Genomic DNA, 24179 nt, shown 5'->3' on the forward strand with positions numbered 1-24179 from the left:
ATATTAGTGAATGGAAAAGGTAATGAGCTATGCCTATGGTATTTAGTCTAAAACCGCTGTAATAATAAATTAATAATATTACAATAAAGTAATTACGTATATATACAGGGCTGATTATAAGCAGCCGAAGCGATGATGACCAGGCGGTTTGTTTTTTACATAATTTACGAGTGGTAAGCACTACTGGCTAAAAAATGAAGCTGAAAGGATCAGTTATAAAGAGCTTTAAATTAGGTATACAAGTATGTGAGAAATGTTGAATGAAGCCAAATAAGGATTTCGTATAGTTAAATCTACTTTGTTAGTCCGGGACTGAAGTTTGGCTCATTAAACGTTAATTAATTGGGAATATCCCTGAAAAACTCATCCTTAACCGGTATACAATAGAACTTGAAGATGATACAATAAAACTATATATAGACAAATAATCAAGATTGTTCAAACTTGTAAATAAAAATTGTCCCATTATTACGAAATTCTTATTATTGTTTCATGTTTTAAACTTGCGAATCTTTTGAATACCGATTTGCATGTTCTGCTTCAACATCCAGAACTTGTAAGCCAATGTTACATTGACTGTTTAAAGATGGCGTTACTGTTGCGTTCATTTTGCGTATACGAGTAAAACTCCCGGCACTGCTTGTTGCAGGGGTAAAACGTCGGGGTACTGGCCAAGCTTCTCCAGACTCCTTGCGGTATTTTGTTAGTAACTTCAGCTCTTTTGTGTGTCGTTTTTTAACGTCCTGGATCTTGCACATGAGAGTTTTAAACTGGTCTTCACATGACTCTTTTGCATCTTCTCGCAAATATTTGTAGTAACCATACCCATGGGATGAATCTATCATATTGTGGTGAGAATAAGGAAAAACATCAATATAATAGCCTATATATCGAAACAGGCGTAAGCATTTTTTGCATATAATTACGTTGAAACTGAACCCCATGGTTATGCATGGCCATTCAGTAAAAAAATTAAATAGCTATAAAATTAGTTCAAATCTTACATCACTATACTTAAATATTCACCGAATTGCACATTGAATTTTTTTACTTTAATAACACACAGAACATAAAGCTTATATATAGGCTCTTACTTCGTAGATTTTCTCGAACTCTCACCGCCTTTGCGTGGTATTTATAATGCCAAAACAATCCACACATGAACGATGCAAAAAGTAAAGCAATAAGGACAACGATTGCGAGTTGATAATCACTAGAAGTTGCGTCAAACAATCCAGACTTCTTTTTTGCCACTTCTGCCGCAAGATTATCTTTCTAAAAATCAGGATACGAGAGATAATCAGTGGGAATCAGTGCCTCTACAAGTTTAATATTTGAAAATAGCCGTCCTCATAGGAGGATCAGACCAAGATCTTTTAAAAAGAACAACTAAACATGTATGCCGTTAATATTGATTACTCTCTCCACAATTTGAGGAAATCTTCCTCAATTGTGGAAGCTCTGGAAAAAATATAGAGTGCCTCCCTTCAGACTAATTTTCTATCCTAGCGATAAAGGAAAATTTCCAGAAAGCGCACACTAAAATTAGTGATGGCCACGTTTGCCGGGTTTCGAAATTTTCCAAAGCAATTTTGCCCCGCATGTGAAGTTGGCAAAGATTGTATATACACTTCTGTTTTATACGTACGGAAATGTGTAAAATATTATGGTTATCCGTCTAGGTCTAATTCATAGGACGCTATTTCATGCCGTTCATGTGCACTGCAATATTAATTTTGGTTGCAATGTTTACCTGTGTAACAACATCGGTATTATTTTGAATGAACCCGAGCATCTCATTTGATTTGATTTTAAAATATTCTTTTATCATTGGGGCAGAGTGTTTCATCCTTCCAGACAAAACAATTCCATAACCAGATGGATATTCCACTTGTTTATTCAGTTCGATCTCGCCATTTTTAAACAGATCTTTTCTTGTTGCAGCCGCATACATGTCCAGTAGTGCTCCATCAACGACCTTGTCTTCCAAAGCCTTGATTACTTCGTCAACGTTTTTGAATAGCTTCACTAAAAAAAGGATTTAGTCGTACTTTTTAAGCATCCATGCAATGCGATGCATACAGCAACGAACACCAAAGATCTAGAACTTTTATCTAAATTATCAATTGCTAGTCACATTGCGAGTCAATACAATAGACGGTAAAACATCCATCAGATACGAAATGCGCGGTGGGTGCAACAAAATTGGATCATGTGAACAAGCAGACCTTTATAGAAAAATACTCGTCTAAAAAAGGGCTCAAGTCATGTGTGTCTTTTCTATACGGATTATTATATTACTATAGCTTATTATACGTCTCGATCGTATTCCCAGATAAATCAAATACTATAAACTTACCATCGCCATTTTGGCGTATAGCTTTGTTGTGTTCTGTCGAATTTTGTATCGCGGCAACCTAAAATTAAAATTTTATGTCTGCGATATTAAATCTTACAATAGGATGATTTTATTAAAGTTAAATTCAGTATGCATATATACTAATAGACAAATACGTATTTCGAAGAAGTTGCAGAGATTGCATTGATTGCACTAGTTTTCAAAGATCCTTCAACTTATAACAAAGTTGCAAACGCTTATAGATAGCTCAGATATGCCAGAGTTATTACAATTGAAACAAAGTAAGGGCTCACCCTCGCTCCATATATTTGGGTGCGTTGTTTGACAAGTACCAAGGTAATTGAATTGACCATTAAGCTGGTTAGGATTTGGATGATGACATAACCAATAAGTATCCACAATATTGCAAACGATTTGCCATGAATTGTAACTGGTCGACGATCACCGTAACTGCAAAGTACGATACATCGTCAATGGTCGATTTCGGTTGCATTGTGAACTGATATAACATCAGACATTATCTGATTACATGCACCACTTCCTCAAATTACTCTTAGAACAACTTTTGTTTTGCAACGATCAAAACGTGAATGTTACCTAAATAACTACATGCTTGCGCATGCAAAATAAAATGACTAATATAGCCCTAAGTCGAATACTGCAGGTTTATATAACGTATTTTAACACTTCACTCAACCTATCATAAACATAAATAATTTCAGAAGAAAAAACTCACCCAACCGTACTGGCAGAAATAAAAGCCCACCAGAATCCCTCTTTTAATCCTTTGGTAAAGGACAAAGGAAAACTTGTTGGATTAGAGGAGCGTTCCTATGTGTAAGGAATGAATACATGTTTCAGGCTAACTGTATATTACCATTTATATTACATGTAAAATTTGGTCGTTGTACAATATTCTAGCTCATATACTTCTGTGACTGCAGTCATTCTAGTCAGTCAACAAAACGAAAAGTACTGGATTAAACTATCAATTTGACCATGCATAACATGGACAAGAATGTTTCCCCTTGCAAGAGGATCCATGTTTCGGCCAATTGTAATATTGGCTTGGTTTTACACTTTTGTTTTAGCACGCGCGCGCATAGACATTTTAAAACAAAGCACATGCACGCATATATGAAAATATAAGGATACGACTTACCAAAACCCAGATAATTATTCCAGCAAGAACTGAAAGGATAGTGATAAGCATCAGCAAAGGAATTGAATAAAAGCCAGCACTAATGAGGACGTGGGAGGTCGAGGGAGTTTTTTTCACAGTAAAATACACCGATCCTGAAGTCTCCACAACAGAGATATAAGGAAACTTCCCGCCATAATGGGTCATGTATTTGTTTCCTTGGATTGGAAAACTGATATCCACGCCATCTCTGATGTTATTTAGAACTTCCTGAAGGCTGTTTTGTTGGTAGGAGTCAACCTCACGACGCCTACGGGAGGTATGCTCATCACAACCAGGTTTATAGCATGGTTTAGATCGACCATGTCCATTAGGGCATTCCCCACACATGTCTACCATTATTTTCACCGCGTGGGAAAATATGCCACCGGGATCTAACTGATTGCCATCTGTATACGGAGGAATATTCCACCAATTCACTTTTAAATACTTTGGACAATTACAGGTGCCTAAAAGAAATTCAAGATAGAAAAATCACGCAATCTAGTTTTTTGTTGATTTGATGTAAATGTTTATACTGAGAAATATTGTTTCAATTGAGCCTCATTGGGAGAATCAATCATTATGAAAAAGGTCCATTGGGAGCAGCTTATAAACAACAACATATCAAATTGCGTAATGCGTAATGATTTTATTTTTTCTTCATGACTCACGCGCATATGTAAAGTTGCTCTTTGTTCCATTTTTGATGGTGTAACCAAACATTCTTATTTTGTAGGTCGATCCAGCAGTGAGATCTTTTAGTGTTGTAGAATAACGATTCCCTCTCACTCGGAAAAACTTTGTCACTTGTTTTGCCAACTCTACGTCTTGTCCATTTATGTTGACAGCAGTGTATTCCACGTAATATCCACGAATTATACCATTTACTTTATCTTCGGGGATCGCCCGCCATTCCATGTTCAATGTTGAAATCGCAGCTAATTCTTCAACTCTTATGTTCGAGGGTGGAGCTTCCGGTGCTGCGATATATGCGAACATTTTATTGAATAAAGTTCATTGTTGGAACGACTCAATGCATGCTAGAATTAGCCTGGGTACATCAAGGTCGGGCTAGCTAAAATTAACCAAACCATTATTAAATCGGAAAGTAAAAAACCTCGAAAGAGTCAATTTGATATTGTTCTTCTTTTAAAAAGTATTTTAGAAACATGGTCAAAATTAAAACTTTCCAGAATAATATTTATCTGCTCGCAGTCCCTCTATTATCCTTTGCATTATGTTATTATTCGTTAATAATAAGCGAAGGATAATAAGTAAGCGAAGGATAATGGAGGGACTGCGAGCTGTCTATGTTCATCGCACGCCATCACGTATTTTTTGACTACGTATACTTTAGACCCTATAAATCATTCATATAGGTTACTTTAAAAAATCAAAACATATACCTACCATCTTCCTTAGTTCTGACTCGATAACCTTCAGGTGAATTCAGTTTACCATGACCTTCAGAATTTACTGCTCGCACCCATATCGAATACTCTGTATATTTACCTAAATTCCCTAAATATACTTGTTTTACCCCGGCCAGTACATTTACACCAGGTACTTTAGCCTTTGTGTATGTATTTTTTACGGGTTTCGGTTCTAATTCCTTGTTATTCACCAAAGACCCATCTTTTGTTTTGCGAACAGTCAAGTTATAGCCTAGCAATACTCCATGAACAAAATTTGAAGCAACTTTATCCCATGTGATATAAACACTAGTTGATGTCTCTGCGTCGCCACGAACGTTTTCTGGTGAACGTCCTGGTACTAGAACAAGATATAAATATAACAAACATATATAGTAAAACAGAACAAAATATATAGTAAAACGGGGTCACGGCTAAAAAATTTTAGAAAAAATACACTTAAACTCCAGAAAATCAGGAATTCAAGATCAACAAAGTTTCCCTTATCCTGCCTTCTCCAATTGTAGGTGGATAAACTGAGAGTTTCATTTCTGCATGTACACTACTACATGCGGAAAATCCTGTCGCGAATGTGTTTGCATTTTGTCACAGATTTTTGTATTGTATATCGTCGTGATTGAAATTAAACGTCGAGTGATATATTTTTACTCACATTGCTCATGCGTTCTAACTTCTGTCGTGGCAACTTTTCCCACTCCTGGTCTAGTGTAGCCACCAACTGTAATTTTATAATTCCAATAATAGAATAAATCTATCAATGTGCAATTTGTGACATTGTTGGCAACTTTTTCAACTTTCTTCTTAGCGAACTTATAACCACCTAATTCCAGATAGGTTATTTCATACCCCAATAATATGCCATCGGTAAAATTAATCGGGTACCATTTTAGGAAAATAGTAGTAGAACTTGTGTTTATAGATTTATTGAAAACAGGAGCAATGTCGGGAGCTAAAAAAGAGAAAACATTCAACATTTCATTAAATTTTAAAGACATACACGAATGATGAAGACTGACGGCAATTGCAGCCGTTAACTCTAAGTTAACATGCAGCCAACACTATGTATTAGCCATTGCTGAATATATCTCCTCAATGGCGACATATTCAATGTGAAAACCAAAAATGAAGTAACTTCTTGTACACACAGCGTGTTGGTGGTTGATAAGCAAATATGATAAAAAGAATGACGCTTTTTTTGAGCAAGTGAAGAGATTTGTAAAACAATTTGAAATATACATTATTTTCAATCATCAATTCGTAGAAAACCCCACATGTATTAGTTTTATACAGAGCTTGTATCAGAACTGTACAAGAACGCCCGCGTGAAAGCTCTACATAAACTATACTTCGCGAAATTGATGATTTAATTATTAATTCACCATGCAAAATTTTAAGAATATTATATACATAATTGCATGTGCTTTGAAGTGTCTTTCGTGTGATTAAAACCCAATAATTCTAGTACTGCATGATAATACTTTTTGTTCTTGAAAATTGCGACGTTCGAATATGCGTTCGCGATTGAGGTAGTGCACATGCATGGTATTGTACGTCAGGTCTGCTACGCCACTGGATGGACCCAAAACTGCTGTTCATTACATTTTCTTGTGTTTGATTAAATCCAACCGTTTAATAATGTGATTGCATGCTTTCACACTTCATTTGAATAAATTCAAGCACATGTATGTAATAAACGCTAAAGCTGCATGTCTGACTGAAAACAATCACTTATAAAGCATTTTACAAGACAAATGATATAGAGACACTGATATAAATCTCAACAGTGTTCTCAGGTTCTCAATATTTGCCCTTCTTTCCAAGGTATTTATAAGCTTATAACGCATGCAATTTGGTTTAAATTAAAATAAATAACGTAAATACTTACTTCCCTCTTCCGTGCGGACTGAGACTACGTATGCAGGTCCTACTCCAATTTTCGTATAAGCAGCAACACTCACGTTGTACCATGTCCAAATTTCCAGGTCCGTTATCACTTTATGAAACTCTTTACCAGACGTGATGTTTATCTCTTTGTCTTTTATACCACTTGTTTTGACAGCGGAACAAATGATGTAATAACCTCGTATAATTCCATTCCTCGCTTTTTCATCTACCTCTCCCCATTCCACACGTAAACTTTTCGAGCTTGTATTGTGTGCAGTAACGTGTTTGGGAGGTTCGTCTGGCTCTGGTGAAGAACCACAAATAATTAGAGACGATGTATAGCCATAAAAACATCTACCTACAATCTTCCTTAGTTCTGACTCTTCATGTGAATACAACTTACAATGAACTTTAGGAAAAGTGACAAGCGCCATGGCCGGGCCCTCGGTCTGAACCATTATATGCGGCCTTTTACTATATTTTACACACCCTAACTTGCAGAATCACAACTAACTCTCAATAATAGACAACAAGACAATCAGTTCTTTTTTCCGCGTCTATAATTGATAAACCGATCGTCCTCTTCTTGTTCGAAGAAAGTGCAACGCTGCCGTCTTTGGCCTTACTATAAGGATATTTCACCATATATATATGGGTGGGATACCGTACAACCCCGCAAGCCAGGCTTTTCTACCTACGCTTCGGATACCGTACGGAATGAAGCATAAATTACATTTGGTAACACATTCGTTAATGGAGTTTTATTGCGTGTATTTCGAAACATTGGTACGAGCTATTTTGTGAATATCTTATTATTTGTTGCTGGGAAATTTTTGTTCACTTGATTTGTATAAAGCAGAGTAGTATTGCTATTGACAATGATGGTTATAGATTTAATTATTTACTTTGCTCAAAAATATTCAGATGCAGTTTTAAACTTACTATCTTCTAACGTGAATTCCTTTTTCTGGCTTCTCGCTCCACAACCCGGGGTTGTTTTTGCCGCCACTTCGATTTTGTATTCGGTGTAAGGTTTGAGACCAGTTACAAACTTTTGAAGTGTTTCCGTCTTGTTCAAATCACTGTAATTTCTTTGTACGCCATCAACATACAAACAATAACCTTTATGTATGCCATGTAAATATTCATTGCTAACACGCTGCCAGGTGACTCTCAATGATGTTGAGCTCAATGATTCAACTTTTATTTCCGGTCCTACACTAGGAACTGGAATAAAAATGGAAGCAAAAAATCATGTTGTACTGTTCATCATGCGCGGAGAAACAGCGGTTCTCAGATTTCCCCCTTTTTGCGTTTGAGACGCCCTAGCCTGCAGAAGCGAGTAAATTATAGATAAACTTAATATTCGATAATATTTTACATCTAATGCTGTGAGACAAATGTTCCAGATTTCGTATGGTATTTAGGCACGAGAGTTGTAATAATTGTACATAAATGCTATGAACGGAGCATGAACGAAACAGCAGCAAGATAACTACAGTAGAAAGTAGTAAGTTATTTTTTGTTTCTATAAAAAACACCGGCGCTAAAAGTTAAAAAATATTTAAAAATAGTTGAAGCCACGAGAAATACCAAAATGGGGCGGCGAACTCGAGACTAAACTGACATGAAGAATCTAGCTCCTATGACCAACATATCATGGTCATACGGTAAGATTTCCGGGAAGCAATCACATTCTTCAAGAACTTCTACTTCAAGTCGTGATTTACAGTACGTTATGGGTATTATCATACAATCTGGTTTCCCAAATATTATTTTAGTGCCATTTTAATTACTACAGAGAGTTATCTAGATATCTGAATTAACTTTTTTCTCCCGGATGCACTGACGAGATATCAACTTGTACTAGGCTAAATTATAGGTATACGTGTGATGAACATTATAGTCCGCCACCTACCGTCCTCGTGTGTCGTATTAGTTGAGAAATAACCTGGTACTCCAGTGCCATTTGCCGTAGTTGGAGATACAGTAATCTTGTACGATGTAAATTTCTTCAAATTTCTTAGTACAATACCACCGATAAATGATGCAGGTACTGGCTCCGATTTAAATCGTATAGCGCCGCCATTTGATGTTTTATAAAATACGGTGATGCTTGTTATGTTATCAGAATTCGAAGCAATCACGCTCCAGTTTACTTTGATACTAGTAGAGCTCAGAACACGAGTTGTTATGAACACCTCATTTGAAAACACTACAAAAAGATACAAAAAGTTGTTATCTAAATTTGAAACGTGCATATGGACTATTCTGCATGCACACCAGTAGTCGCATGTCCTGAATGTTTCATTAAATAAATTCTGTGCATGTGGAAAATAAGAAGGCGCTACAATTAATAAAACACTGAGAAGTTTTACGTTACAAAACTGAGAAGTTTTACGTTAACGATTCAACCGGCACTCAGTATCGTAAAACTTTCTGCTAACTTACCTACAGATGAACGCATCCACGTCATAGAAAAGTTTGAGTCTGAAGGCTGGTCCACGATATCTCGAAGGATGGGCAGTTGATCACCGTCAGAAAAATTGTACGAGACAGAAATGATGCATAATTCTTTCGAGCTTAATACGCAAAATAGAAATATATTATATATTTTTTCGATAGACCGAAATTTTTCTTTTGATTTTCTCTTGATTTTCTTTTTAATTGTGACCGGTCAAGATTACCGCTAGGGTCAAATTCTTAAAATAAAAAGAAAATCAGGCGAAAAATTTCGCTCGATCGAAAAATTCACCATAGTGAAAACCGCCTTTACTCGTCTTTACTTATGCGCAGGACTAATTTAGCTTTATAATATCTTGGTAGGGTAGTAAGTCTTCTAAGGCCCCGCGTGCTTACACTGCATGTTGGAATAAAGTAACCTTTTTTATACACCCCTGTATTTCACCCTGGTCTGATCATAAAATCTCCATCGTGTAAACTGACATGTCAAAAGGTGAGGTTATATGTCGCATGTCAAAAGGTAAGGTTATATGTCGCATGTCAAAAGGTAAGGTTATATGTCGCATGTCAAAAGGTAAGGTTATATGTCGCATGTCAAAAGGTAAGGTTATATGTCGCATGTCAAAAGGTAAGGTTATATGTCGCATGTCAAAAGGTAAGGTTATATGTCGCATGTCAAAAGGTGAGGTTATATGTCGCATGTCAAAAGGTAAGGTTATATGTCGCATGTCAAAAGGTAAGGTTATATGTCGCATGTCAAAAGGTAAGGTTATATGTCGCATGTCAAAAGGTAAGGTTATATGTCGCATGTCAAAAGGTAAGGTTATATGTCGCATGTCAAAAGGTAAGGTTATATGTCGCATGTCAAAAGGTAAGGTTATATGTCGCATGTCAAAAGGTAAGGTTATATGTCGCATGTCAAAAGGTAAGGTTATATGTCGCATGTCAAAAGGTGAGGTTATACCTGCAATGCGTAAATCCCACCACTGGAGGTTGTTGTTCTGTTTGAGAGTAAGGATGCACGATCTAAATTGAAAATATAATCATGTCTGTTCACGAACAGTTCTGGTTCTTTTTGATGTGCCAACGATGGACAGTTTTTCATGATGATATCATTCCCACATGACGTCCCGAAAAAACGCAGGTCTTTAATTGAAATTGAAATAAGCCATAGCGCATTCAATTAGTCTGAGGCCCCGTCCACAAGCTCTGGGAGGATTTTTAAACGCAAAAATATTTATCCGTTAAAATATTTATCCGCGTCCACGCGTAAACAAGGAACGATTCGAAAACACTAAAGTTAATGGATGACTTGCGCTTTAGACTAATTTTTGATCGAAGTAACTATAGAAGAAAATAAATCATCACAGCTAGAAAGATCTTACTTAAATTAGTGCAAATGCAAAGTTTGGCTGCGAAATTTTGTAAAATACGGAAAATATAGCCATGCGAAGTTGGCAAATTTTGTATACTTTTGTATTACGTGTGGAAATGTGTAACTAAATTAGTTACACACTTCCGGCGGTAATACAAAAGTACACAAAAATTCGTGAACTTCGCAAGGCTATATTTTCCGTAATTCAAAACAATTCGCAGCCAAATTTGGCAGTTTTACTAATATTAGTAAGCTAATATTTATCGCCGAGGTAAGAAATTAGTCTAAAGCGCAAGTCGTCCATTGATCCCGCGGTACCTTGCAGGATCTCATAGAACAAAGTCAAAGAGTCGTTAAGAATTCAGGCAAATCTATGTATTAAGGCCTAATTAAGTTACTTACCTGGTCTACTATTTTATTCTTAAACTTGTCCCCAATTGTGTCAGTACTAGTACCCTCGAGATAGCGCAAGTAAGAACCTTTGATATTAATGTTAACCTCTACTCTCACAGCTGGAAAGAAATTAACAAAGAAGTTCAGAAGTCATTAACTTTATGGCGTGGGTTTACAGTTTAATTATAATTCAAGTTCCAGGAACATGTAAAACAAAAAAGTGCTTTGAACAAGACGTCTATTAATTCTTACGAGGTTTCTAACAAAGTTTTTACGAGGCAGAGCTGTACCAAATTAGGAAACGCGGCCGGGTAACGCCTTCTAACACAAGCGTGCAAGGATTACGCATATAAAACTGATAGAATAAATTCGTACGTGGACAAACAAATCTGTTACATCCATTCGTTTGCTCATATTCAACCGTACAGTTATCAGAATGATAAAACTTGTCTGTTTTGGCACATGAGCAGTTTCGACCACCATACTTCGGAGTTGGTGCAGTACAAGAACGTGTTCTTTTTTCCTGTCCATTGTTGCACGGTTTGCTACAGAATGACCATTTTGACCATAACGTGAGACCCCCATCAACTACAAGAACAAATTGCAATAATGAATTCGAAAGTTACAATGATTTGTGTGCATGCAGATGCAAGACATACGAGACGCCGTTTTCCGGCGGATTCGACCATGGTCGAATGCGCCATTTTTCGGCGGACTCGATCATGGTCGAATACGCCATTTTTCGGCGGACTCGATCATGGTCGAATACGCCATTTTTCGGCAGACTCGCCCATGGTCGTATACGCCGTTTTCCAGTCAGGGCCGCCGAGAGGGTCGGCATTTTGCCATGGGCCCCAAAACTGAAGGGGCCCTCGACTTAAGAAAGAACCTAAAATTAAAGCACCTTAAAAAATGCTGGGCTCGGTGTATTATTCGCACACTAGTTGAAAGTACGAGTGACAGTCATAAGTCATTGTTATTTTAATTTCTAAGATATGTTGATATTGTTTGTAAAAAAGTTTGTTTGTAAAACTTTTGCACAACGCTTTGAAGTACTTTATGCCATAACGTCATAGGGCCCTAGAAAAAATTTTTGCCCCGAGCCCCACAATTTCTCTCGGCGGCCCTGCTTCGAACCGTCTTGACCCAGTAGCTCAGTTGGTAGAGCATTGCACTATACCAAAGGTCACGGTTCATTCTAATTTCTAAGTCGTTGTGAAATGAAGAAGGTTTTTATCTTCTCTCGAAAGTCTGCTGTTCCCGCTTGACCCTTAATGCTAAAAAGGAATTTTTTTATTTTTTCGTCACGGTAGTCTACAAATTAAGTTCCACAATAGAAACCCATTGTTCCAAACTCGACACATAGTTAATGCAAACTGGTGTTGTGTGATGATCGACAACATCTCAATATACACTCATGAAAAAGCCACTTAAATGTATAAAAATGGCATTGTATATATAAGTTTGCAAGAAAATTTTTCTTACCAGGACAAGGATATTCATTACAACTTTCATTTGTAAAATTTAAACCAACACAATCTAGTCCTCCATATTTAGGTGTGGGATTAGTACAGCTTCTATTACGCGTTCGTGTTCCATTGCCACAGATTTTTGTACAGTTTGTCCACGATGTCCAATTCGTAAATCCACCATTAACTAAAAGTATAGTTCGTTTAGCTGCTGTACCTGGCCAGAGGAACAGCTATACTTACTCTATATCAAGAGATCTCGCATTTAAAGAATGCCACCGCCCTCGCGAAAGATATAAAGACATTTTAAACTAAAGTTGGTGACAGGATTGGTTTATACAACCGGTTCCTGTGTTTTACTATCCAAAGGCAGTCGTGCCGCCTTTAACTTCCCTTAAGACATGCAAGTTCAGTATAGGAGTAGATGACTGAGCCAGGTGGCTGAAATATTTCTATTAGTAAAAGCTTCAGTTTTTATCAAATCGTTTGATTGGCAGTTAAGAGCTTTTCGTGTCGAAATTATTTCTTTACCGAGTAATAACGCTAGCTAGTTCGTGGGCCAATCTCGGCAACGGAAAAATCTAAATGTCGGATATCACGAAATTGTTTTTATGGGTATTTTCTCATGTATTTTGAGAGGCCTTCGATCATATTGTCTCCTCGCGCGCATTTTCTGAAAAAATCGAATGAGCATCGTATATATACAGCTCATTGTCTCATGAAACTACGTTTTTCTCATGCAACCAGCAGACTTAATTTCCCTTCCAGCTGATCTGGGTATAAAAATCAACCAATCAGAAGCCAGATCTTCGACAAAACTGAGTTATAATTTCCTTCATTGCAAACTGGACTTCGACACTCGAAAATATCAAGTAATTTTATTATATTTATGTGAAAACACGTTTATTTTCTCCCAACTGCAAATTGGAATTTAAATTTTTCACCCTTTATACTATTAGTTAAAAGAATAAGTACAAATAACACCAGGCACATGATAACTCAGTTTTGTCGAGACGCTTTATGACGTCATGATCTCAGATAGGCTGGTTGGGCCAAGGTCATAGGTCGCGACGAAAATGCAACCGTATAACCTAGGTACTTTGGTATGATACAAAAATGATTGAACATGTTTGGAATAGCTGCACTTTGAAGCAATCTGGGTCGAAAAAGCTATTTGATTACCTGGGCAATGATGGGTATTACATTCTTCATTCTGACTGTAATTTCCAGTACAGTTACGACCACCAGGTGAAGGAGGGGGGTTGTTACACTTGCGATAACGTGATCTTTTACCACTATCGCAGCTTTTAGAACACGCTTTCCACCAAGACCAGTCTGTCCACCCAGCAATACTAGTCTCTATAAAGAAGAAATCAACATTGGAATTACCCATACAACCATACTTCCTTACCTACTTTTTCCAGAAGAAAGTTCTATTAAAATTTCACCCGGAAAGTTTTTGCTAAATTTCTCATACGTCACGTATACTGCTTCGCTAAAAATCAGGAAACAGTCGTATATGATTTTCCGAATGACACAGCCTTGCATGTACACCAATGATTGTGACAATCGTTATCTACACGTGTATTCTTGGTTTTCATATAACATCATCAGAAAGTAGACCAATCATCGACAACGGAGCTTTTCGACAATAAGAATGAAAATACGCCGCCAACAGTTGGCGACAAGAAACAAAGATACAAAACCAAGTTACCTTTGCATGGCACAGGATCCCCATCCCTACAACTCACTTCTTCCTCATCATGTCCAATACAATAATTTCCTGCTGCTTGGGGTTTAGGTTTATCACAATATCTTTGGCGTTGTTCGAGTTGGGCACCACATTTCGTGAGGTCGCACGAAGACCATAGCGTCCAATCAGACCAACCACCGTTAACTACAACGAAAACGTCTTTTACGTACAGAAAGGAGCCTTGTTTGTATGAACCTTTATAAATAGTCTGCGTTATGACGTCGTAGTTTGCGGATAAGGTATGCTTCTGCCTTCTGGTTATAGCCAATGCATGAGCCTATAGTTTACCAATCATGCGGAACATGCATGTTTTTGTCCACTGGAACACGCATCGGAGGTTACAACACAATGTACTTTATAAAAAGGTCTATATGCATACAGTGTGTTCCAAAAAAAGTTCACATGCACCACTGCGTAGATCATGCAAGTTACACATGCACCACTGCGTAGATCATGCAAGTTACACATGCGCCACTGCGTAGATCATGCAAGTTACACATGCACCACTGCGTAGATCATGCAAGTTACACATGCGCCACTGCGTAGATCATGCAAGTTACACATGCGCCACTGCGTAGATCATGCAAGTTACACATGCGCCACTGCGTAGATCATGCAAGTTACACATGCGCCACTGCGTAGATCATGCAAGTTACACATGCGCCACTGCGTAGATCATGCAAGTTACACATGCGCCACTGCGTAGATCATGCAAGTTACACATGCGCCACTGCGTAGATCATGCATTCAAATTCCAAAAAAAGTTTCATTTCATTAGGGGGGACTTTTTTGGGACATCCTGTACAACAGCGCTTCTGAGACAGAATGAACTTAAAATGAGATTTCGCAGATAAAACCATTGAACTGTAAACAAACTGGAGCGATAACTCCAATAAAAATTGAGGCCAGTGCTTTTTACTTTTTTTCTGAGTTATGAGCTGAAATGCTTGCCGAAACCTGGTTCTTTGGCGAACGAAAAACGGATGAATTCCTGCCTCATTGGTTCGAAATTTGCCCGGTACCCGTGTAAATACTAAGTCTAACTCTTAACTTTAATCTCTAAATGAGCCTATATTATAATTCCTCGTGATGTCCTCACTTGTACCATGCATGATCGAGTACAAAAGGCTTAATGCACAGACACATGCCAGCTGTTCAGCCTCATTCTTTTAGTGTAGCAGGTATACTATACAGGGAGGTAAATGCGGTACAATAAAATGAAATTATAATCAACTTTTGAATATTCACCATCACAAAGTTCCGTATTACAATTCTTGGCGGCAACATTCAGATCTTCTTTCATACAAACGGTTGGGTCAGTTGTGTTTTTGCAAACACGTGTTCGATTTGTCATTCCTTCACAGCTTCTGGAACAATTTGCCCATGAACTCCATGACTTAAAGAGATAATCATCTACAAAAATAATATACATATATATATATATATATATATATATATATATATATATATATATATATATATATATATATATGTATATATATATATATATATATATATATATATATATATATATATATATATATATATATATACATATAATATCTATAAATATATCTACAAAAATGATATATATATTCTCGACTATATTCAGCATTTTGTTGTATTACTATAAATCTTGCACTGTGTGGCAATTATAGTCATTCTATTGAATTTTATCTTCGTCTTATTAGCTCTATACTTCAATATATCGAGTTGCGAGCACTCTTCTCATATATGATTCTAAACACATATTTGGTATATCTTTATATGAATATTCCTCTTCGGTTACGTCAAAAAACGTAAAATGTTAAAAACGCACGCTTCTAAAACTATCGCGCTGTCTATCGAGAAATAGATAGCGAGAACTGAGAAGACTATATAGCCACATACTAGTATGATACATAACATATATAAGATATTGTTTACGTACTAGGGCAATAATTCCGATGGCAATCCTCTACATCCAAAATCTTTCCTGTGCAATCAGCACCGCCATAAGCTGGGGAGGGATAAGTACAACTACGAGTTCTCGAGCGAACACCTTCACCACAGGTGACGCTACACAGAGACCAAAATGACCAGCCAGTGAAATTACCATCAACTAAAGTAGAGGTTAGTGTAACCTTAAAAATTCACATTAAGGGTTCACAGCATGTGGGAACGCAAGATTGCCTTCTATAGTAAGTGCATGAAGTTCTCATAGCTATATAGTTCTGTAGTAGGTGCATGTGCGTTGATGTACTTACTTTTACAGGGTTGAATGTAGCAAGATATATATCCATAATCTTTTTTTGGATTTTTGCAAGGTATTTTTTCTTCAGGTGGGTATTTCGGTATTAGTTTGCAAATTCGTATTCTTGTCTTTGTACCTTTGCCACATGTAGCACTACAATCACCCCAACTCCCCCACGAGCCGTATGCATAGTCATCTGCAATATTGAAAAGCATATACAGCCTAAGTATTAAGGATTGCAGGTATATATATAACCGGAGTTGGTTGTGATTTTGAACTTGACCGAAAATCTCAGTTACAGTGCTACAGATTTTGCAATATTTTTTCCGGGTCATTGCCACGTTTGGTATTGTATTTCGCAGTGTTTCCTGTCATTCATACCTTTACAGGCTTCAGGCATAAGACATTCGGTTTGTTCTTCGTTCTTTCCATAACAGGTTAGGCCGTCGCTGCTCGGTACAGGATTAGTGCACGTTCTCTTTCTTACACGTACCCCAGACCCACAGGACGAATTGCATCGACTCCAGTTATCCCATGACGACCAACCGCCATTTACTTAACAAAATGTTAACAAATTATCGATACATTTTTCGATTATTGCGTTATTTAAAGACGGACTGTCCATGCACTTTTAAGTCCATTAATATCAGTCCATATTGTTATCGGGAAAATATGCCAAAACTTCTGAAAATATAAGCCTCTGAAGGCGCTAGCATTTGACAACTTTAGATCATTAGATGCTAAATTATAACGACCGCGTGAGACCAAAAATAGCAATGAATCTACTATACTTGGACATGGTTCTTTGTAGCAGAGCATCTTCTGGGAACGTGAACTGTTACATTCTTTATTAGGCTCATCATATTCACATTCTCTTGTTCGCCTTTGAACACCTTCACCACATGTTGCGCTGCATGGCGTCCAATCAGTCCACTGTTTGAAACCACTCTCACCTAAAAATTGGCATTATTACAAACAATAGAAAATAAGAATTAGTCTGTATAAAGGCATGCATTTTTCATAGTGCTATTATGGTCAACATGCAATGCATTGACCTTGGTCACGACTGTTGTACGTAGGAAGATTATGCTGAACGTGATTTTCAACCGATATCGCGTAAACCGTTGTAAACATATGCAGTCGTTTTTTTTTCGTGTCGTAACACGAAGCATTAATTGACATACATGAGTCGATTAAATTCTGGAGAACAGTGTTTATTACCGGTGCAAACGTTTGTATGGTTACACTCCTTGACGTCACGTTTATTGCCCGAACAATTAAGGCCACCATATTTTGGTTCTGAACATATTCTTTTTCGGTAAAGAAAGCCACTTCCACAGTTTCCGGGACATTTTGTCCATGGACTCCATTCACTCCAATTACCATTAACTAAAATTCGCATATAAAACAAAATTGGTTCAACGGTTGTGCACTACAATATTCCCAATTTTTTGGGAAAAATGTATTCAAGATATAATTACTGGTTGACAAATTATAAGCTGTGCAATTTAATATTTTATTCGTTTTAAGCTGTAGCCAACCAACCTGGACAATGGCCGGCGAAACATGACTGAATTTGACTAGTAGACGCATTACAACCCGCCCATGCACTCTCCGATACATTTTTACTACACGTTCTATCACGAGTTTGATTGCCTTCTAAGCACGAAACATTACATTTGCTCCATTCACTCCAAGGGTTAAAGTTTATTTCATCTAAAATTCAAAATTTACGGTGAATATCATATCTATGCACCATTCTTTTATAGCTCTATCATATAGGCATCCGGCGTTGATTAGCTCTTTGATTATGTTACAGACTTAGAGAGAATTAGAACCGCGCCAAACCGGGGTAAAAGTAATGGGGTTCATAGTAATTCCTTACACTGAGTTGACAATATTCATAATTTAGGAATATATGCTTCTGAGTAAAACGCACCTGAACAGAGTTCCGGATTCGTGCATATTGATTGTTCTGTTGCTAACCCAGAACAGGGATTCCCACCATGTTTTTCTTCCACACATTCTCGCGTTCGAATTTTTTCGCCACTACCACATGTTTTTGTACATATAGACCACGAACCCCATTGTTTGAAATATCCATCAACTACGAATATACAACGCAATTGCAACAAAGTCAACAACAGATTGGTCCGATTTATACTAGAGACGGATGATCCGTTCATGAACTACATGTATCGACGAATATGTCATCAATGCAAACGAAACAGAATCGCGCGTTTAGAAAGTGCACGGGAATTCGGAGAAAAAGTGTGTGTAAAATGTTCAAAAAAGAGTGAACAAGAGCTGTTTTATAATGAATTTTTCGATGTTTGTCCCCACTCCGTATTTACACTAACAGACAGAATGATGTGTCAAGACGAACTACCATTCAAATTCGTCTAAAACTAAATAGACGACCTATATGCGGATGATGCGTTTTGAAGAATTAATGATCCGTCTCTTTGGCCGTGTTTACACACAGAAGAACAAGAAGACGAACTATTTTTCACTTGCCCAAGTTCGTCTAGACGGATGATCCGTCTCTAGTATATAAATCGGGCCATTCAGAAGGAAAAAATAATAGTTCGTCATCGATATAATCATTAGGCAATAATTATCACCTGGACATGGGGGTAAATTATCACATTCTGTGATATTGGTACCATTACAACCATATCCTGTGGCATTTAAACACCGTCGTGTTTTAATACCGTTACCACAGGTCACATTGCAAGATGTCCAGTTTGACCAGTTTGAAATCTCTACAAGAAAGACAAGAAACAGATATTTCCATGCAATTAACACGATCACTAATCACACATAAAATTTCAAATTTTGACTCTAACTGTACTGGCTATAACTGCATGCTTTCCACAGCAGAAGATTAGATTATCTAGAAACAGTTAATTACACACACATGCATTCATGTACAACTTTATTAATTATAATTTTCTTGAAATCGCGAATTTTTTTGTTTTCGGTCAGTGAACATGATTGAGCCATTTCTAGCACCTTGGCCATTTGTCTCAAATATTCAGTGCATTTTCCAAATCAATTCTGATTAGAACTGGTTAATCTTAAGAAAGAAGCTAGGTTACCTTGACTGGCTTGACAAGTTTCTATATTACACGGTTGTGTTTTCGTTTCAAATCCGCCACACATCATAGTTATTGTGGTGTCTAAACACGTTCTGTTACTTGATTGAAGGCATGTTGTGTTGCAAGCTGTCCAGTTTGACCACGGCGAAAATCCAGCTTAACAAAGTTGTGAAAAAAACCCGAGAAATAGGTAAGCATGTCAGTATGTAATTATATATACTTATACTTATAGACAGATAATTAAAAAAAAAAAAAAAAGGCAGATTAGTACATAGTTATACATACAGATATATCTACCTGTGGTACAATTACACTGTCTTGTTTCAATCGTGGTTTTATTGCATATCATATTTTGTGTGATGTTTAAACATTCTCTGGTCCTTGATTGATAACACGATTTATTGCACATGGTCCAGTTTGTCCACGCTGAATAATTAGCTAGAACTAAACCGCAAGCAATTCAAAATGATGAGTTCGTCCCCACCTTTAGTAGTTTAAACTATGACTGGATAAATTTGACAATTATTCAGGTTAGCGAAATCAATTTTACAATGCATGCATGCATGTTACTTTTACGGTGGTATTGAGTAATGTTGTAATATAACCTTTCTGTCGACAGTTGAGAATGAAGAAAGGAATATAAAATAAATAGTTCCATGTAAATACTTCATGTTGTTATATGGCTTTTCAAAGTCCTCAATTCTGATTGGTGGACAAGCGGTCCGTAAAAACCCATATATATCCGGACCGTGGTCCGTATATTCCGTATCTGGACCAGTATCCTGAATGTCATGTCTCATGCAGGTCAGCCATATAATAAACCAATTATTGACCTCGCTTGTTCAGACCGTACATTACTGTGAAATATACAGACCTCACGCTCGGTCAATAACCAGTTATTATCCAACGTACCTGGACAAGCAGTCAAGTTACACAAGATGTGTTGATACGATGTACCATTGCAGCTAACGCCCTCCACGACATTGTACCATGTCCTATTTCTTGACCGATAACCAGTTCCACAGCTAGCATTACAAGATGTCCAGTTAGACCAAAGTGAGGTACAATTGTAAGTTCCTTAATGAAAGAAGAAAATTTAGAAACACTATAAGAAAATAACTCGTTGTAGTTGGCCGGAGGCGGGCGATTTAGAGTGTAGACCCTCTTTTATTTATAAAATTAAAAATTTGCTAAAAGGCAGTAGTAAACAAAACTGGACTAATTCATCATGAAATAGGAATAGAACAATCAAATACCTATATACTGATATAGTTATAGCAAACATAATCGGTATAGTGTCTTGATCATCAATAAGAGCGACTTATTTCTTCACGTCTTTGAATTATTAATCCGCCGAACCGATCGTCAAGTAGCTACCTCGGCATGTCCATGTTCGTAAATGATCCTTTTTAAATAATTTTTGCTACGCTCTTGGTTATATGAATACTCAGGTCTATCAATGCTCGATGTTATATTGTCGAACCACGCTACCGACTAAAATGTTCAATCAATTGCCCTCCTCGCATTACAATTAAATAAAAAGCCAATAAAGAAATGCGTCTTACCAGGACAATGCAATGTAATATTACATGATCTGGTCTCCGTTGAATTTCCAATGCAGTCCTTTCCTTCACCTTGTTTTTTGGGTTTAGAGCAGGATCTTGTTCTCTCCTGAATACCAATACCACAATTTCTACTACAGTTGCTCCATCGAGCCCAGGCTGTGAAGTTACCATCAACTAGAAAAAAGGAAACAGTCTTTTCCGATGCTGGTTCAAAACGAATCGAAAGTGATTTTATTTTTCTAAAAATACTTCATGCATGCTAAAAAGTAAGTTTAATTGGGCTTCACAATTATTTTCATCATTTTTTTGGTAGAAATTTACTTAACTTCCTTAACGCGCGTGACCATGGTATAACCGATACCTGATAGCTAATTATGCATTATCTGAAATCATTGTTCACAATAATGCAATTATTATGCACAATAGTTTCATGAACTATTCACAATAATGCAATTATTATGCAAAATAGTTTAATGGACTTGAGATTTACAAAAAACGAAAACAGAGTAAAAAGTAAAAACTATTTTAGCGGATTTTGTTTCAGTGCAGATAATTATTATTTATGCGCGTTCCTTATATTTATCAAATAGCCTGTATTTATTATCAAGGGTTTTAATGATAAGATTTAGAAAAGATTAAAGAAAAATTGTTGTTACCATCATTATCCAATATTTCAATTTTAGTGGTATTAGGTGTGACTACTCGCAAACTTGACAAGTTTCGTGATCGCAGTTCCACAGTGAATGTTCTATTATTTTCATTTGGAATATTATCGTTTGTTATGTTAATTGATACATTAATCCGCTGTGGTTCACCGGGATTAAAAGTTATATCATGATTTAATGCCCAATTTCCCGCTGTCACCGTATTGTTGATAATCTGCAATCTAGAATAACAAAATTATAAATAGGAGGTTAAGATCTAAATTAGCTCTAAATAATTATATACCTAATTATCTAGTACTCCACCAGCTGAAATCAGTAATGCCCTATAAACAAGTTCAATTTTGCTTGAAAAATGTAACGCATTATCACATGTTATAGAATGTATACGTAAGGTCTGTTTCAGACGTTGAACTTTTTATGTGTCGAATCTAATGTTAATAAGCTAAAGTCTTTGTTTAAGTTCATTTGCATGAGATTCAGCACATGAAAAGTTCGACGTTTGAAACGGGACTATCTTTGTTGCTATAAAAGTCATCATCCATCAAATAGAAATCTTTATATACCTGGCAGTGACTGGGGTTGATAAATTACCATGAACAATGACTTCCAATATGACCTGTGACTGGTTTTCCCAAACAACATACTTCCGTTTTGAAAAATTCGCAAGGGCAACTGAAAATAAAAAGAGGTGATTTTACTGGACCATTATTGGAAGCAGTGGAGTTTCGGTGAAACTTGAAGATGTCATATTTTGAAAGAAGAATTTGAAATTGAAAAATATACATCTTTTGTTTAGATCAGATTAAAGTGTAAAAGTTCATTCCGCGTCTAATTTTCTTTTTGTAATTCCAACTCGTGTTTATAACGTTACCGTATATATCAACCCAAAAAAGTTATTTAGCTATCTCCTAAATTTATCAACAATCTTACCATCATTGTCAATTATTGTAATATTGGCAGTTTTTGGATTCCCGACATCCAACTTTTTTGGACTTTTCGATGATAATTTGAGTGAAAAAGTTTCATTAATTTCCACAAATTTATCGTCGGTTATTTCAACTTCCACGAACTTAGTATGATTGTCATTGGGATGAAATGTTATTATCTGGTCAACAGGGGTGTAGTCATCTTGACTGGTATTTCCTTCAATAGTTTTTACGCTACAAAAGACATAATTTTAAATATTATTTTCCGACAAAATTTAATGAATATTAGCTCTATGATGAATTGATTTGAGTGGGGATCAGCCTGGAGTGTTAATTTGATTCCATTTCGACGCATTATGCAGCACATACAAGAATGAACAAATTATACGAATTTTCTATACTAAGCAAAAAGCTAACACATGCATGTATACAATTACTATGAACAACAAATTCTTCATGCTGATGCTGTGTCTGTTTCTGCATGTGTCTGCATGCTGTGTCAGCATGCTGTGTCTCAATTCTGCCTGCTGTGTCACAATCAACGTTTTTGTATTGTTTTTATTCGAAGGTCTTTGCGCGGGGCCCGTAGCCCGTAGCCCGTAACGCCTCATAATTTCGCCTGCGCGAGAAAAGAATAAAAGCAAACGCAACTGGCTTTAATAGTGGAATTCAGTTTGTTTATTAGCCAGGAAAATGAATTTTATAAAAACAACAGAAGCGATAACTTCTAACAACACTTAATAAGCATCATACCTCGCATTGACAGAGATATTAAGATAACCTTCAAGAATAACCACCACTTTAAATGTACCAAGATTTTCAGGAGTTGAATAATTGCTTTGGTCAAATCTAACTTTGGCCTCTATAGTGAACGTAAATTAGATTTTATTAACTTGCGCAAAATTTTTTTTAAAATTCTTTAATGAGCTGTATTAAATTTTATGTAATAACGTTATGTACATAAGAAAAAGGCCAGCTTTTTTCTTATATACATATAACGTACATTCCGACTGTCAAAAAACCCATTATATCTCTAAATACTGCATTGTGAGTATTCACTTACTGTCAGAATCTTCAATAGTCACAGTTGCATTATTTCCCACATGTACATCCGCATTGAAATCAGTCACCTTTAGTTTTATTGTGAAATTCTCTACTTCTTCGACATATAAATCCTTCGTCAGATTAATTGTTAGCTTTTTTGACGTTTCATTAAGAGTAAAAGCTACATTTGTTGGTAGTTGGTAATCTTTCTGATCAGCGGTACCCATGCCTGATACTCTTTCAACACTATAATATAGATATATGAATAAACACATATATAGAAATGAAAAACAGAAGAGATTTAACCATTGCGCAGGAACTCCAAAAATAGAC

General features: G+C 36.5%; 1 protein-coding gene across 1 annotated transcript in view; it reads right to left on the reverse strand.

Annotated features, from left to right (window-relative positions):
- Positions 1-268: 268 nt before the first annotated feature.
- LOC114524674 overlaps positions 269-24179 on the reverse strand; it is a 32372-nt gene continuing 8461 nt past the window's right edge. The window contains exons 12-49 of the mRNA XM_028545824.1: positions 23866-24092; positions 23556-23664; positions 22807-23036; positions 22440-22548; positions 21868-22097; positions 21212-21385; positions 20559-20723; positions 19944-20090; positions 19647-19802; positions 19170-19310; positions 18485-18652; positions 18091-18261; positions 17767-17934; positions 17337-17498; positions 16927-17100; positions 16559-16741; positions 16243-16413; positions 15561-15725; positions 14274-14456; positions 13742-13918; positions 12576-12746; positions 11466-11678; positions 11100-11209; positions 10287-10348; positions 9311-9441; positions 8778-9074; positions 7802-8086; positions 6861-7163; positions 5628-5924; positions 4953-5315; positions 4214-4522; positions 3522-4009; positions 3096-3190; positions 2653-2809; positions 2360-2417; positions 1754-2028; positions 1095-1275; positions 269-838 (exon numbers count right to left, since the gene is read on the reverse strand). Of these exons, the coding sequence (XP_028401625.1) occupies positions 498-838; positions 1095-1275; positions 1754-2028; positions 2360-2417; positions 2653-2809; positions 3096-3190; positions 3522-4009; positions 4214-4522; positions 4953-5315; positions 5628-5924; positions 6861-7163; positions 7802-8086; positions 8778-9074; positions 9311-9441; positions 10287-10348; positions 11100-11209; positions 11466-11678; positions 12576-12746; positions 13742-13918; positions 14274-14456; positions 15561-15725; positions 16243-16413; positions 16559-16741; positions 16927-17100; positions 17337-17498; positions 17767-17934; positions 18091-18261; positions 18485-18652; positions 19170-19310; positions 19647-19802; positions 19944-20090; positions 20559-20723; positions 21212-21385; positions 21868-22097; positions 22440-22548; positions 22807-23036; positions 23556-23664; positions 23866-24092 (7546 nt within the window). The 3' untranslated portion in view covers positions 269-497. The remainder of the gene's footprint in view (positions 839-1094; positions 1276-1753; positions 2029-2359; positions 2418-2652; positions 2810-3095; positions 3191-3521; positions 4010-4213; positions 4523-4952; positions 5316-5627; positions 5925-6860; positions 7164-7801; positions 8087-8777; positions 9075-9310; positions 9442-10286; positions 10349-11099; positions 11210-11465; positions 11679-12575; positions 12747-13741; positions 13919-14273; positions 14457-15560; positions 15726-16242; positions 16414-16558; positions 16742-16926; positions 17101-17336; positions 17499-17766; positions 17935-18090; positions 18262-18484; positions 18653-19169; positions 19311-19646; positions 19803-19943; positions 20091-20558; positions 20724-21211; positions 21386-21867; positions 22098-22439; positions 22549-22806; positions 23037-23555; positions 23665-23865; positions 24093-24179) is intronic.

The sequence above is a fragment of the Dendronephthya gigantea genome, unplaced genomic scaffold (genome assembly GCF_004324835.1).
Source record: "Dendronephthya gigantea isolate DGI-Jeju-01 unplaced genomic scaffold, DenGig_1.0 000031F, whole genome shotgun sequence".
NCBI classification, from domain to species: domain Eukaryota; kingdom Metazoa; phylum Cnidaria; class Anthozoa; order Malacalcyonacea; family Nephtheidae; genus Dendronephthya; species Dendronephthya gigantea.